Here is a 17267-nt window from a genome sequence, read left to right on the forward strand (position 1 = left end):
AAGTCATGCTAAAAAAATCATTTCTAATGGTTACTATGATTGACCTGATATCTCTAATATATGTTATCTGTTTGTTTTGAAATGTTTTAATGCTGGGCTGGGATGGAACCTTGGGTAGAATTTCTTGAGACTAGGGATGTTAATTCTATTCCCTCTCCCATATAATCTTCCTCAGCTTAATCAAAAAAAATTAATTAGATGAATTTTAAAACCACTCAAATTTTTCTATTATTTATGATTTTATTTAATTTATTTGAAAAAAATCCCTACTAGAAGCTTACATGTAAAATAATAGGCTCTCTTAAGAGAATATTTAGTTCATAAACTAAAATTTTAAAAAACAAAGGTTTCTGTAATCAGGCTGTCTGAGCAAATATCCCTCATTAGTATCTGAAAAGAGTTACATCATATAAGTAAAGAGTTAAATGCAATCTTAAAAATCTTAATATGTTCATTATTTTTTGTAAAGTGGGGCTTTCGTTTTAAGACTTACATTTCTATTTTAATACAAACCAGTAGATTAACTTCTAAAAAATTTCTCTGGAGTAGAAATCCAAAAGTATTTGTTTATAATGACTGAGATTTAAAAAAGAAAGAAAGAAAGAAAGAAAATCTACTCCAAAGGAAGAAAGCAACTGTTTTGAGCTATCTGTAATTCAGAATAAAATTTTTAAAATTTGTTTCAAAACACTTCTAGTACATAAAAAAAGCCTACTATGGAACTAAATTAGTATCTGTGGGACTTGTTCATGACATGAAAAAAATACTGTAAAAAAATTTCCGTGATTAATTTAATATGCATTTAATTTTTCAAGCTCTTTATCTTCCAGTTATGGTAGTTCTCTGATTGCAGAAAGTACTTACCCCAAGACAGAAGTGACCTGATGTTACCCAATAATTTTGAAAATAAGTCCTTAATTGTCTTTGAGGCCAGGGATCATTTAAATTAGTCACCTGTCATGACACATGATTTGGGGCTGAGAAAAATAAAGTCCCTTCAATATTTCAGGAAACTTCTAAACCCTACTGCATAAAGTATAGATTTTAAGTAATGCCAAATTTTCTTGCAGTGGGTGTAATAATATTTAAGCTTTGTATATAAAACACCTTTGACTCCTTACTGTATACGCTTCATGACTGTTTCTGGTTCTCACTTTACGTTAGACTTGCAGACAGAAAACATATACTTCTAGTGTTGAATAAATTCAGTGTAGTGAAAAGAAACTATAAGGTTCTCCTGAGCCCTTTAACTGGACATTGGTATACAACTTTGATAATATATGCTTACAGCACCTATGATAATTAGGTAGAAAGGATCATTAGTTTTGTCATTTGTATTTTATCAGAATATCTCTCATAAAAAATGTGGTACCTATAGGTTATTAAATTGGAGGGACATAAATATCTTTTTAATCCACATGCATTGTTTTCACTATTTTTGTTACTGTATTATGTTATTATAAGATAAAGGGCACAAATTAAAAATTGTATTAAAAAAACTTGAAATACTCACATGCCAATATGAATACTGATTCCAACCCACCAGTTAATTTTAAAGTTGTGTTTATTATTTTGTCTCTGCTTCAACACTTCCAATAAATTCCCCATTAATTAAGCTCTTTGTTAAAGGAAGAAAAACTTTTGAGATTCCTAGGAAGATTAACTGAAAATAAATATATCCTGCCTTAGAATCTAGGAACTTACTAGAAACCATTTCCTATACTTACTATTAGTGTATCTGATAAAAGAGAAATTGACAAAATATCAATAAAATAAAATAAAATATAAACTGATTATGATGAGGCTATAAATGACCAAGATATGGTTCTGGTCTATTTTAAAAAGAGATAAGAGTGATCCTATTATTAAAGCGATAATTATCAACTATAATTTAACATTGTGTAAAAAGTCTAGAAATGTTCAAAAATAAAATGTGCCAACTTAGAAACATGCAGTCAAAATATTATAAATTTACACATTAAGTTAGCCTTCTCTATTAATTCAGGAAAATTACTTTTTCTATTTTTACCCAATTTTGAAATAATTTTATTTGCTAGAAAACATTCTCCACAAAACATAAATAAAGTAAGTGCTGACTATCTTTCAATTGAAACTAAAAGTTCTCTTTAAATTCCTTAAAATAATGGCTAATTATTATCAACTTACAGTAAGGAAGAGTTGGATGAGAAGTCATTCTTCTGACATTATTAATGGCTTTTTTAATCATCTGTTAACACATAAAAATCATTCTTTTATAGTTACAATAAAAAGTAGTATTAAAAATTTAAACTGTGACAGGAAATTCAAGTAACATTTATTTATATGTGATTACATAACATAACTAACATAATGGGTGCTAAAAATACTAAACGTAGTAACAAATAAAATTAAATAACTCAGCTCTCTTACATATTAGTGTACATAAATTTTCTGGGTCACTGACTTGGATCTAAGAACAAATTCACCTCAAGAATTTAGTCTTACCTCCTTTCTTGCCAATTCCTTTCTGATCCCATTAAATTTATTGGAATAATCCTGAATAGTATAAGGTTAAAAAGACAGGCAGAGCATGTGAAAAAAAAGAGGTAAACAGAAGATTGTATAAATTTTTAATTGATAGTTTGGAACTATTTATTTACCCATTTTTAAATCATGCTTAAATCATTTAAGTAGCCTGTCAAGTAAGGGTAAAGAAATATGTGAAATTAAAGGGATAATTTTAATTTATAGACCATTTCCTATTTATACACTGTAACTACAGGTATAGGTTATCCTAAGATTGTAGCACCAGTCTCATGTACTTTTTTTGTTGTTATTATTCTTTTGCATTTTAAATTGTTTGATTAGCCCAAGGTTGTAGGTAAAGTGGAGATTTCATAGGGAAGGATAGGACTAGGCCAGCAGAACTGCTGAGAGACAGAAACAATTAAATAAACATATGGAAGCAGGTATACTCCAAAACAGCAGAAACTGGTCATAACCTGTATTCCTTTTCATTAGTATTCACAATTTAATAACATAATAGGATTAAGAAAATATTTGATCAAATTATCCACACAAAAAAACGAAAATCTGCTGAATGTTACTTTTGTTTAGTAAACTCCATGTTTAAATCTCATGCTCCTTTTAATTAAAAAAAAAAGCCTAACGATTCCTGTTCTTTCTTTTATCACTTTTTTCTGATTAAAGTATCAAAGGAAAATAATGAGTAAAAAAATAAACAGAGGGTAAATACGTTTCTGAAAGCATATGTAGAATATTATAAGCGAAAGAAATCATTAATGATTTTATTAGATCCATATAAAAAGGAATCACTTTATTATGTTGGTGTCTTTTTCCTGAGGATGGAGTAGGGTAATCTGAATGTTTGTGTTTACAAATCACAATGACCCCAACTAAAAAGATGTCCTTCTAAGATTTATGTATGAAGAAATTGCAATCCTAAGAGGAATGACAAAAGTGAATTTCCATATTGTAATACTCTGGAGAATAAACAAATATTTTCTGAGCACCTACTAAATATTAAACACCATTGTAGTTAGAGATCATCAGTGTATAAGGCAGGCATAATGTAATCTCTCAAAAAGCTTACATTGCAGAGGGTATAAAAAAGACAACCAAATAATGAAGAGATAATTTCAAAACTGGTAAAAGCTGTAAGGATGATAAAAATGGGATAATAAGATGATAAAATGTGACTAGGGGTAGAGTATGAAGGAGCAGATACTTTTCCTAGGTAAGCAAGGGAACTCTCTGGGAATTTGAATTGAGGTCTGAATGGTAAACACAGAGCATTTTAACATGCTGATCACCCACCGTAGATCGGGTGTGTTTCTTGTGGGGCCCAAATTCACACTTCACTGCAGTATGATGCACTAACAATATATGCGCTTACAAATGATTTGTTTGTTTTTCCAGTATAACTGGAATTGTTTTATAAAACAATTTATTTTCAATTTTCAGCCTCTTTACACTGCTATTTCTTCTTGGAATGTTATTATTCTGCACGGAATAAATTCTGCATAACTGGGATGAAGGAAAGCATCACCCATATCTGGATGATGAGGCCCCTGAGGAAACTCAACTGTCACCCAGATTTGGATGACAAGGCGATCAATGTGTTAAGCAGAAAACAAGGCTAAGGCTCTGACATGGCAATAAACTTGATGTACTCAAGTAACAGAAAGAAGACAACTGTGACGAGAGCAAAGAGAATCAGGTGTGAAAAAAGGGAGACACTGCAGCAGGAGCTAGCAGTGGTAAATCACACAGGACCTTGGAGGCCATGTTAAAGACTTGTTTTAAAGTTATACTGTGAAATCTGAAAGTTTTAAGCTGGGGAGTAATAACCTGAATGGTGCCTTAGAAAAGAGAAACTAGCTGATGTGTACAAAACAGAAGGAACAGTGTAGAAGCAGAGAGACCAGAAAGAAAGTTGCTATAGGAAGTACTGTACTGTATTTTCTGAAAATGGAGTTTGAAAAAGTCATTATTATTATTTTTCATATATTTTGTTATATTCTCTTTAAGTTCTCCTTTAAAGGATAATAATATCAGTAGGTTTTACAAGTGAATTTTAATGTATCTGTGCACTGGGAAAAAAATTAAATATTAATGACCAACTCTTTTCATTTGAATAATTACTAGATGGCTTTTCAATTTCTTCAATTTAATACTTAGAATATTTCTACCCGAAATCGCTGAGTGAAGGGGAATGGAGGGCTTTAACATAAGCACTACCACAAATTTGAGACAGTGACCTGAGTTAAATTCCTTGACCTTTCTGGATCTGAAGCTTCAACTAAAGAATGGTAAGTAGCAGTAATTATAACAGCTACAACAGATATCTCAAACAATAATATGGTTATATGAGTGATAAAGGAACTGCATTAAATATAAAATATACCAGGTATTATTAAAGATGACTGAGCCTTTATTTAATTAATTACCCCTATTAACTGGTAAAAAAAATTTTTTTTTGTTTTTTTGGCCAAGGAAGGAATTCTACAGGACCTAGGAAACTGGAAAGGAAAAAAAAAAAATAAAAAAAAACAAAAGACCATACAGCTAGAAAGCCACTGAAAGAATTGCTGAGGCTGGGTTTCTTTGATTCTGTGTATCAACTCCTATACCCTACGTGTCAACAAAGGAATCTCAAGATATAAACATGGATCAAATCGTAGGTAATCAGGGCTCAAGAGGATCCTCCATTACTATGGAAAAATTCTGTTTCAGTTCATCTGCATATTATATTTTGCTTAAACTTAACAAATTTGTATCGTTTTTATTTGTTCAAAAAAAAGAACAGTATATTTGTCTCAGCATTAAAAAGCCATATTCAATATAGGCACAGATGTTAGGTGATAACCATTTAAAAATATTATCTAGACTAGGGGTAGACAAACCTTTTTTGAAAGGACCAGATAATAAATGTTCTGGACTTAATGGGTATATGGTCTGATACTCAATCCTACCAGTGTAGTGTGAAAGCATTCATAAATAAAATACTAAAAAATGACTGTGGCTATGTACCAATAAAATTTTATTTACAGACAGTGAAATTTGAATTTCATATAATTTTCATATGTCACAAAATATTACTGTTCTTTTGATTTTTTTTTCAATGGCTGAAAAATATAAACAGCATTCTTAGCGTGTTGTCCACATAAAAACAGGTGGCAGGCAGGATCTGACCCAGACTAGTGTGCTGAGGCCTGATTTGGACCAGTAAGTTCCAAATTATTATTTGATACAGCTCTTTGTATTTTAAATTTTATTTTATTTTATTTAAAATAATTTTGTTATCCTTTTCAAATGAAAACATACTGTTCTTCATAATCAAAATTTACAATTTCCAGCAAGTATGATTTACTAAAAAAGTTAGGAATTAAAAAAAAGTTTATATCATCCTTTATCAAGTTAGAGGGAAACAGAGGACATTTATACACATATATTTTAATTTTTACATACCACAGATGCTCCTCTGCCAGTCTGTGTGCTACCAAGCCATGGCATGTTAATTGGAGTACCAGGATTGCTATGTGTATATGGGGTTGTACCTTGCACAGCTGTTAAATCATCACGAGCATGTATAACCAAGAAATCTTCTGACCTACAAAGGAATGCCAACCAGAATGAAAGCAACTCATCAGTTGTTTATTTCTTCTCTTATACCTGGAAGCTCTAACACATGACTGTATTTCCCTATAAAATTAATTTTCTTCAGCTCTTCACTCTTAATTTGTAAACAATTGTTTCATACATGAACCATTTCAGATCCTTTCACTTATTTTCTTCTAAACCTCAACTCCTTTCTTTAAAACTCCTGCCATCCCTTCTTTACTCTTTAGCATTATCAGCTTCTACTTTGCTTACAATCTAGAAATATTCCTTTAAAAAAATCATTTGAAAATTATAGTTCTGTGGGTATCATCATTCATACTGCAATGTCATTGAATAAAAACCAAGTATAACAGTACCCTTTGGTTTCCATTTCTATATCATCATCTACCCAAGTATAGATCTGTGTGGCCAGAATTCCAGAAACATCCAGTTCTTGAACATCATGGCTCGAAGCAATTGCTATGCAGTTTCTATTTGCCTGAAAAATAAATCATACAGTAATCTTTAAATAAAAAAGCATAATATGTATATGGGCTACTTTTGAAAATGGAGACTACAATAGTGTCTCCATAAATGATAACTTTTAAGGTACAAAATACATACTAGTCTCACAAATCAGCATTTTAAATTAATTTTAATAATTAAACTTTGAGTGAAATAATCATCAGCTTGAGCTTAGAGATATGTTTATGTTCTAAGAACTCAAGAGTATCCAAAAGAAAGCCAGTTATAAGTGAAATGCATGTGCAGCTTTATTTCTTCTTCCAGCATTGTCTCTCTAGTGTACTAAAATGGTACAATCTCCCTAAAGTTTGCACAGCTCAGACATGTAGAAGGAGATGTTGAGGAAGACAGGAGCCCTGGAAGGCACAGAAAAGTGAGGGAGATAAGGAACACCAAACTAAAGAAATAATTTTTTAGCAAAAATGTGAAAAAATTAAATGACACACTCTTATACAGTCAATAGCAATCTTTGTATATATGGGCCACTGTTCATTACTAGTTACTTATACACACCCAAATAAAAGAAAAAACCCAGTTTGTTTTATTGCAGAGAATGTTTAAAATAATATTTTCTTCAGGGGAAGGAAGGTACTTATTGGGTGTAGATAATAATTTTGTATTTCACATGTATATATCATATTTATATCTATTACATCATGAGAACTGCCTGGCTAAGGGCTAATTTCAGCCTCGACTGTCTTGTATCTATAGTATTCAAGAGTGTCTATAAGGAAAATGAGACAAAGAACACAGGGAAAGATGAGGCCAGAATGACAAAGGAACTACCTAGGAGAAATGAAAGAAAAGATAGACACAGCAAAGGAAGATAAAGAACCAACTGGTGAAATGATTATTAAATGGGTAATGCCATAGGATACGTATATAAATTTTATTTTTAAATTATTTTAAGAATAGGAATAAGTGAAAAAAATGTGTGTGTGTACACACACATACACACACACACATACATATCCTTTAAGTTAATGGAAATAAAAGGAAACAAGTAACTAGAAGTCACCGTACATTTTACACTAAGGCAACAAGGAGAAAATGAGTAAGACAAATTTTAACCTTGGACCACTGTACCTAAGGCTATCTCTTCTGCGAGTAGCTTAGAGACTCTTCTAAGAAGAATGCTGATTAGAAAGCTAAAGAATACTAGCTGGGCAGGTATTGTAGCTGAAAGTCAAAGAGGGAGAATGTCTGTGAGTCATATATAAGCTTAATTTTGACCTATATTAAGAATCAGATTCAACATATTCATATAAGGAAAATAGAAAACATTTTCTTTGGATTACTGTTACAATCTGTTGTAAAAATTCTAAAGGCTATCAAATACATAAAAACTCGATACTTCTCTCTGTGTAGTAATGAAAGATTTTATCTGCTATACATCCAAAATCAAATAAATTATCAAACAATATAATCATTTTATTTTAAAAGATTATTCAGATTACAAACTGAGGAGTAGAAAGTAGCTTTAGGAAAGGGAAATACTGATACTGAATAAACTGATAGAACAGGAGACATTCTCCAACTATGAATACTTAATCAAAGAAAAGAAAAATGTCTATGTACTTACTTTATTAACAGCAAAGGCAGTAATGATGTCAGATTCTTTATGAATAATTCTTGCTTTACCTCCAGGATATCCCAAATCTGCTTCTATCTAAATGAAGGGAAAGAAAATATAAAAATAATTGATTTTAGTAATAGAAAAAATTAGTATATGTCAGTCTTTCATTTAACAATGGCATAAATTAAGAAACTTCTTAGATATTTCAAATCCAAGGGTAACATTTTACATGCTAATTATTTCTAAAACAAACAAAATTTGGCAAGAGGAATTTAAAATTTTCTAACTTGCTTTTTCATATATAAAGATTGATATACAACTTCATTAACTGCTTATGTTCTTAAGCTGCAATGAGTTAACTGTAAGACGTTCTAATGATTAAAGTAAGTTTACCATGTTTCTTGGCATTATAATCCCTTGATAATATTTTATAAATATTAAAAGATCAGAAGGTAAACGTTCTAGGTTTTGCAGACCATAAAGGGTCATGTTGCATATTCTTTTTTTTAACAACCTTTTAAAAATATAAAGACCATTCTTAGCTCGTGGCCTATATAAGAACAAGTTAGATACAGCCAGTTGAATGAATTTTACTGACTCCTGTCTATAATAACTTTTAATTTATAGAAGAAACCTGAAACCCTGAAAGGCACAGTAATTTGCCCAAGTCAGTAATCATTTTAATAACTGAATAAACCACAGTTCAATGTATCTTAGATGAGGGAAATATATTTGATCTTTTGCTTACCCCTTTAACTCAGGTGTATACACCTTTCAACTCAGAAGAGAGTACTGTATAAAATCAACATTTATTAAAATAAACACAGGTAAAATGAAGAGACAGTTGTTAAGAGTTAGAGATGTTACTTAATGTAGGACATTGTTTCATTTTATTTTATTTCCTTAACCTTCAATCTCTAAAATACATTACTATAAAATGTTTCACAACTCACTGTGAAGTGCAAAAGTTGCTAATTTGAAATTAGAAAATAAATTTACGTCCTGTAAAATTTGGATAAAAATATCAGTAATCCCCATCCACTGTCTGACCACAGAATTGAGCAGGGTTAGCAGTATTTTTAAAAATGGCAACTAAGGTGACTGTTCATTTGCAAAGTTGAAAGAGGCTTATAATACAGCCAAACAGAAATAACCATATGCAAACTAAACTCATAGTCACTAGATGCAAGAATGTCAAATATATGCTAACCCAAAATGCAACTTGATTACAAACATAAAAGAATTTCACTGTTCATAACAGCATTTTGGTTGATTTGAGGGTCAAATTCTTTTCTAAAGAAAGTCTTAGCTCTGGCTGAGACCTACCATGCAGTAAGAATGTCTAAGTCAAATTGTGTCATTTTATGGCAAAAAACCAATTTAACCACCTATCTGCCTGGTATCTAAAGCATACTAAGTGTCCACTACTGGGTTCTGAAGACATTGGAAATAGAGACAAATGGTATTTCTATGGAATAGAGGAATATGCTATTTGCTGGTAAAGAATGGGTGGGTGGATAGGGGAAACATAACAGTTTCCCTGGCAGCACTTCTTCAAACTTTACAGTCATGGGAAGGAAAGCTGCAGGCATGGACTTCAAAAAAGCTTCTTCAATGCGGGAATATCTTCCTGTCCTCATATTTTCTAGATTTTCTAAAATACTGTTTCCTAATACTGTGGTTCCAAGATAACCTGCATGAGAATCAATTAAAGGCAGTGGGAGAGGAGGAATGGAGTCTAGCATCAAGAGTTTACACATATTAAAAAAATGCAAACACCTCATAGCTTGAATGAAAACGTGGAAAGTAAAAAAAAAAGTTTATGCATATTTAATTTTGAGAATAACTGTAAGTGATAGGAGGTGAGATGGGAGAAGCAGGCAGGGTTCAGTTTGTACAGGTCCTTAAAAGCCATAGTAAATAGCTCAGATTTTATTTTAAGGCTAATAAAACTACTGGAGGGTTCTGATAACTCTGGATGTTGTGGACCAAAACATAAAGGGTACAAGAATGGCTACCAGGAAACTAGTTAAGAAGCTACTACAGTAGCTAAAGTGAGAGGCAGTTGGGGATTTGATTAGGGTAGCAGGAATGGTGGTTGTGGTTAAGTGGCTAGAATTATGATGAATTTCTGTAACAGCTGAAACTGCAGTATGAGTACAAGAAAGGAAGCAAGGATGACTCCTGGTTTTCAGATCTGTCTCAATAAATGGTGTGAGACAAAAATGAAGGAAAGAGTGGGTTTAGGTTTAGATGAGGGGAAGACAGAAAATTCTGTTTTGGCATTCAGAGGGAGGTAACTATTAGATTATATATGCAAATATGGAGTTCATAACGTGAGTGAGGCTAAGGAGATTTAAGAATTATCAGCCTATGGATGATATTTAAGCCGTAAGATAATCCAAAGAGAAAGTAAAGATAGGAAGAGAAAAGGTTAGAGAACTAAGTCCTGGAGCACTCAACATTTCAAGGGTGGGAAAAAAAGACTGGCCAATTCAGGAGTGGGAAAGAGAAACAGTGACACTAAATAAACTGACAGGAGACATTCTCCAACTATGAATACTTAATAATCAAAGACAATGTTATGGGAACCAAGTGAAGCATGAGTTCCAAAAAGGCAGCTAGAGTCAACACTAACAAAGGATACTGAGAAGGTGAATTAAAAAAAGGCAGAATTGATTGCTGAAGTTAGCACAGTCATACACTGGAACAATTTCAGTGGAGTGGGCTGGAGATAATACCTAACTAGATTAGGGAAATGTGTGACCTCTGGTAAATAGGGAGGGAAGTCCCTTAGAGACATAGAAAACAAACTTCTAGTTACCAGGGGTGGGAGGGGGTGGGAAGGGGTAAATTATTGGGAGTTTGAGATTTGCAGATACTAACTAATATATATATAAAATAGATGAACAATAGGTTTATACTATATAGCACAGGGAACTACATTCAATACCTTGTAGTAACCTATGGTGAAGAAGAATATGAGAACAAATGTATGTTCCTATGTGACTGAAGTATTGTGCTGTACACCAGAAATTGACAAAACATTGTAAACTGTCTGTACTTCAATAAAAATATGTTTTTTAAAAAGTACATGAATGATAAATGCTGGAAAGGGTATGAAGAAATGGGATCACTCCTACATTGGTGGTGGTAATGTAGTTTGGTGCAGCTGTTATGGAAAATAGTATGGAGATTCCTTAAAAGACTAAAACCAGACCTAACCATACGATCCAGCAATCCCATCCCTTGGCACATATCTAGAGGGAACCTTAATTCAAAAAGATACATGCATCCCGATGTTCACAGAAGCAATATTTACAATAGCCAAGACACAGAAACAACCTAAATGTCCATCAATAGATGACTGGATAAAGAAGTTATGGTATATTTATACAATGGAATACTACTCAGTCATAAAAAATAATAAAATAATGCCATTTGCAGCAACATGGATGGACCTGAAGATTGTCATTCTAAGTGAAGTAAGCCAGAAAGAGAAAAAAAAATACCATATGATATCACTTATATGTAGAATCTAAAAAAAAGACAAATGAACTTATTTGCAAAACAGAAAGAGACTCACAGACATAGAGAACAAACTTGTGGTTATCAGAGAGAGTGGAGATGTGGGAGGGTATAAATTGGGAGTTCAAGATTTGCAGATACTAACTAATATATATAAAACAGATAAACAACAAGTTCATACTGTATAGTGCAGGGAACTATATCCAGTATCTTGTAACTTATGGTAAAAAAAAGAACATGAAAACAGATACATGTATGTTCATGTATGACTGAAGCATTGTGATGAACACCAGAAATTGACACAACATTGTAAACTGACTATACGTCAATTAAAAAAATATATATACATGTATATATATACAAAAAAAAAGTTAACCATACACCTACAATATGATCCAGCCATTCCATTCCTAGGCATCTATCTACACAAGAGAAATGAAAGCAAATGACTACACAAAGAAATCTGTGCGTGAATATGATAATTAGTCTTACTTGAAATACCCTCAAAATGGAAAAATCTCAAGTGTTCATCAATAGGTAAATGGACAAACAAACTATGGTATAGCTGTACAACTGAATATATCTTAGAAATAAAAAGAAATGACCTACTGAAATACACAATATGGAGGAATCTCAAAATAATTATGCTAAGAGCAAGGACACTGGGAAAAAAAGACATACTGTATAATTCCATTTACATAAAATTCTTGAAATGCAAACTAGTCAATAATGTCAGGAAGCAGACTGGTAGATGCCTGAAGAGGAAGAGGGCAAAGGTAGGAAGGGGTTAAAGTTTTGGGGGTGATGGACATATTCATTATTTCATTGTGGTGATGGCTTCACCAGTTTACACATTCACCAAAAGTGACAAAACTACACTTTAATAAACATATGCAGTTACTTTAAGTCAGGTATATCAAATAAAGATGCTTAAAATAAAACATAGCAGAAATCTTGGAAAATTCTGGCCAAAAATAGTTATGATGTTAACCAAAAAGAATGACTGTCTTTTGATATAGTTTGATGACTATAGAAATATATTCTAATTATTAACATCTCATAAATAGTGTCAAAAAGAAGTCTTAGGATAAGAATTTCTGATAATGTACAGACTGCAGTATTTAATGATTACACAGGAAAAGAATATTGTTAACCAATTAAATACATGAATTACATTGTCTCAAAACTTCCAAAGGCTATTAGAAATTTCCAAAGTATGAGCTGCCTACATTTATTTTGCCAAAATTATAATTATAAGATACACTTGACATCAAATCAGTCTTTTTTTTTTTTGTATTAATTGCATAGAATCCTTTGGGAAAGAAAAAGAAGTGGGAATTAGCAGCTTTAAAAAATATTTTGAGAAGTTTTCCTCCTAAAAATTACTCTTTCGAGATTGTCTTAAAATCAGAATATGAAACACATGAGTTAAAGATCAACTTAATATAACTTATATTTGAATGTGTGATCACACAACATTTGGGAGTTATCCATGATTGTACAAATTCTCATCCTTTTTGTTCCTGTTCTCAAGTACTTCGAGAATACCTGTATGCACCAGGCAATGTGTAATCTGCTATTGGTACCACAGTAAAATAAATGCTACATCTGATATATTTTTAAGAAATTAATATCAGAGGAGAGAATTTTAACTTCAAAAGTGATAGTTGCAAAAAACAGATTACGATAGTATACTTCTATAATACCTATTGTAATTACACTTGATTAAGAACTTTAGTTTTATTTACCCAGAAAAATCTGTAGCCAAAACAAGATACATTCAACTCCCTTTAAAATTGCATTCTCTTAATAAAAAAAGAGAAACAATTCTTATGATTGCAATATTTAAGTTGTTAAAGAAAGAATAATTTGAAGAAACAGTAATTTAATGACATTGGAAAAAAAGTCCAGATCAAAGCTGAAATGCAAACACTTACTTTTTCTTGTTAAAGAATGCAATTTCTAATTTCAGTTGAATGATATTTTGTACCTTATTGATGTTTGGCTCCTCCATCATAGAATTTTTGATGGTTTCACAGCTGTCGTCTAATGACTTCATCAAGAAAGAATAACCACATGACAAAGAGTAAAGATGAGATGTAACATGCAAAACACTGGGGATATTCTTTAAAATTTTATTTTTAATCAGATTTACCAGAAAAGAACACTGGACTGAGTTACTATTTTTTAAAATTTCAAATATCTTAAAAGAAGCATGTGTGGGATACATGATTAGGGGTTAGGGAAAACTTACTCCCTCAGAACTCATTTAACCATCACTATAACTTTTATTCTATTTCCTAAGAAATTTTTACTAAATTCACCCATTTCAAATATTTACTTTAAAGCAAGACTGAACCCAAAATACTTTATACTACAAAGTTCAGAGCTACTGGTGCCAGAGTACTAGCAACTGAAAATTAAAGTCAAATTGTTCTCTTACAACTACATCTGTCTCTATTATGATACCGTATTCCTCAAGGAAAACCTCCTGATTAGAAAATTTTGATTTTTAGGTTTCTAATTCTCTTCTCTTGATTTAGCCAGACATAGGCAATAAAGTGCTTAGAGGAACATATCCTCCTTCAAAGGGGATATTAGTATTTGTTAAAGAAAGAGTTGGTTTAAGGCTTTTAGTTCTCAGAAAATGAAAGAAAACAGAAAACAGAACTGGGCATAAAGATGACAGCTGCAAAGCATGTTTTTGTTGGGAATGGTTCAGCTATAGTCCACTTGTTTCCAAGTAAGTAAAAACAGGGACGAATTTCTATATTAAAAATGCCTGTGCCAGCAAACTACATTACGCAGGAAAATAAAAGATCTGAGGATACACCAAAACTTTAATGTCAGATGAAGAAAGTTTCATTTCCAAACACATAAAGGAATAAAGAAACAGGAGCACTCCCAAAATACTCTCCATCGTCTCCACTCAAAATAGAGGGCCTGTCGCTTATCTATTTCCTAACCGTCTGAAAAGTCACAGTGACCTGAACTCAACTAAGTATAATTATCATTTATAAAACAGAGAGGTGAAAGGCAATTTTGTTAATACCAAAAATAGGCTGGACAACTTTCTAGTAAAGATGAAATAATTCTGTATCAACTCTATAAAGTTAATGTTTAAAAAATTCCATCTATTCTATGTTTCATGGTGTAAAATTTTTCTTTTCATATCCTCTTTATCAAAATGTCACTAACTTTAAGAGTACCACCATCAAGAGTAAAACAAAAAAGCAGTAACAATAAATTTCTAGTAACTACCATTAGTGATGACAGGTTTTAAATAAGTTAAATTTGCTTATCAAAGTATTACAAAGTGCATCATATTCATTTTGGAGATTAAAAAAACTATAATTAGAGAAAATATTTAGTTTACTGATAGCTATAAATCTTAGTCCAACATTCACATTCATGCTTTTGATTAAAATAATTACAAAATAAAAATACCTAAAATTTTCTTCAGATAGCATGAAACTCCTAAGAAAACTAAAAATAAAACAGGAATTTAAAAGGTAAAGTTGTACTCATTGATCTGCTATCCTTTCATTACTCATGCTGGCTTGATTATACTCTTCTATTCCCTTAATGATTTTATTTTGTAATTCAACTAGGCAATCTAATAGTACAATAGATTTTTGTTTTGTTTGTTTTGGGAACGATTCCATTTCCCAAATGTACTAAATATATCAGCATTAGAGAAATGTTTTTATTTTCACAACTACATTAATCAAATATGGCAATGTTTTTAAAAAAATGATTTTGTACTTGACATTATTTTGCCAAACGTGCATGTTCATGTTACAAGGTAACATTAACGAAGCCAAAGAAACGAGCACAGTGAGCATGCTTTTTATACAGAACAATACAGCAGTGCTTTATATACCATTATCAGAATGCCCTGATTTGTAATAAATTATTTTTTGGCAAAGATATATTTAAAAAAAGAAATATTGCCTCACCAGCAAACATATCCTAATTAGTCTGACACTCTTGTCTAGCACATTCATTTTAAGTTTTATTTATCCAAAAATTTTCTTGAGCTGTTTTAATGGTAATTCATATGCTAAATATTTAAGATATAACTCAAATAAAGTTAAACAGAAATACATTAATTTGTATTGTATCTAACTGCATCTACCGATTGCCTAGATTTCAATGTTACACTAGGTACCCCTGTGAAAAGTCTTCTAAGTTAGCAAAACACTATATATTTTATTTCCTGGCTTGGCTAATTCAAATATATTTACATAATCAAGCCAAAAGTAAATAACAGCACATGCAGTTGCCTCTCATAATTAGTTCTTAAACCCAGAGACAATGAAATACAGGTAATTTTCCTTTTTCACTAAGGTTAGACGACATCTTGCCTTTTGATAACTTGTCTATTAAGAAGCCATTCTATTTCCTTATTTTTCCAACTGAAATATCTTTCTTTTTCCCTCCCACTTCAAAAACAGCAAAAAGCTTGCTTTCAGATTAGTCCAGTTCTTCTCAAAATGTGATTCACAAAACAGCTGCCAGTCTTGAACTCTACTGATCCATGAGAAGATCAGGAACTAACTACATTAGGTTTATATGTTTTAATAGCAAAACTATTTCAAAAAAGAAAGCAGTATGTCAATTTACGTTCTGGTGCAAGTTCCTCATATCATCAAACTAGAACTGATTAGTATCACTGAACTTAATGAGAAACATAATCTTTATGATGATAACATCAAGTTACAAATCAACTATTATAGTATAATTATAAATTAATTTGAGTTTATAAAATTTCACTAAGAAGCAAAATCAACATAATAAAACATATATTTGAAATATTTTCAGTATACAAATCTAGTTTCAATTAAAATTCCTTTTTTTTCAATTAAACTTCTAAGATAAACTTTATCACATGAAAATAATGGGAAATTTCTTTTTTGTCTCTTAAAATGGTAATCTTGACAACTCAAAACATAGGAAAAAGGATACAGAATCTTAAGTCAAAGAGTATATTTTTGGGGAAAAAAAGCCCCCAATACATCTGAATAAGTTACTTTCATTTAAATTGGTTAGGAAAATAATTACCCTATCCTTTTCAATCACTTTTCTATGCATTAACTGCGTAATATATGTTTGTGATATAAAAAAAGTTTTTTAAAAGTCTGTAAAATGTAACTTTTTCTTTACAGTTACAAAATACAAATGAATTCAATAATAAAATAACAAACAAGTTTCAATTTATACAGACCTCATTTAGACACCTTTTCTTTGTGAATATATTTCTAATAAAGGTTTCTTGAATTTCTTCCTGTTTCACCAAGTACTGCCAGAGTCTCTTCACAGACAGTGCCAGATGGTGTTTTGATCTATAGAGAGACAGTATATTTATACACTCCAGAGATTTCTACTTAACCCGACTACCATTTCCTTGGTGCTATTAAGAATGCTTATAATAATAAATTAACTAGAATGAGACCACATCATCTAGGGCAGCAATCAGCAAACTTTTTCTTAAAGTTTCAGACAGTAAATATTTTAGGCTTTGTGGACCATATGG

General features: G+C 31.3%; 1 protein-coding gene across 7 annotated transcripts in view; it reads right to left on the bottom strand.

Moving 5' to 3' along the window:
* The window catches only part of DMXL1 (Dmx like 1), a 113889-nt gene that overhangs the window by 14464 nt on the left and 82158 nt on the right, over positions 1-17267 (bottom strand). For 2 of the 7 annotated variants that reach the window (XM_072957829.1, XM_072957823.1), the window contains 7 exons: positions 16959-17076; positions 13722-13784; positions 8210-8296; positions 6480-6601; positions 5971-6112; positions 2485-2535; positions 2167-2227 (listed from right to left, as the gene is read on the bottom strand). In XM_072957829.1, the coding sequence (XP_072813930.1) occupies positions 2167-2227; positions 2485-2535; positions 5971-6112; positions 6480-6601; positions 8210-8296; positions 13722-13784; positions 16959-17076 (644 nt within the window). The remainder of the gene's footprint in view (positions 1-2166; positions 2228-2484; positions 2536-5970; positions 6113-6479; positions 6602-8209; positions 8297-13721; positions 13785-16958; positions 17077-17267) is intronic. The other 5 variants (XM_072957835.1, XM_072957824.1, XM_072957838.1 and 2 more) reach the window with 3 other exon arrangements.

Source organism: Vicugna pacos, chromosome 3, assembly GCF_048564905.1.
Source record: "Vicugna pacos chromosome 3, VicPac4, whole genome shotgun sequence".
Classification (NCBI taxonomy): Eukaryota; Metazoa; Chordata; class Mammalia; order Artiodactyla; family Camelidae; genus Vicugna; species Vicugna pacos.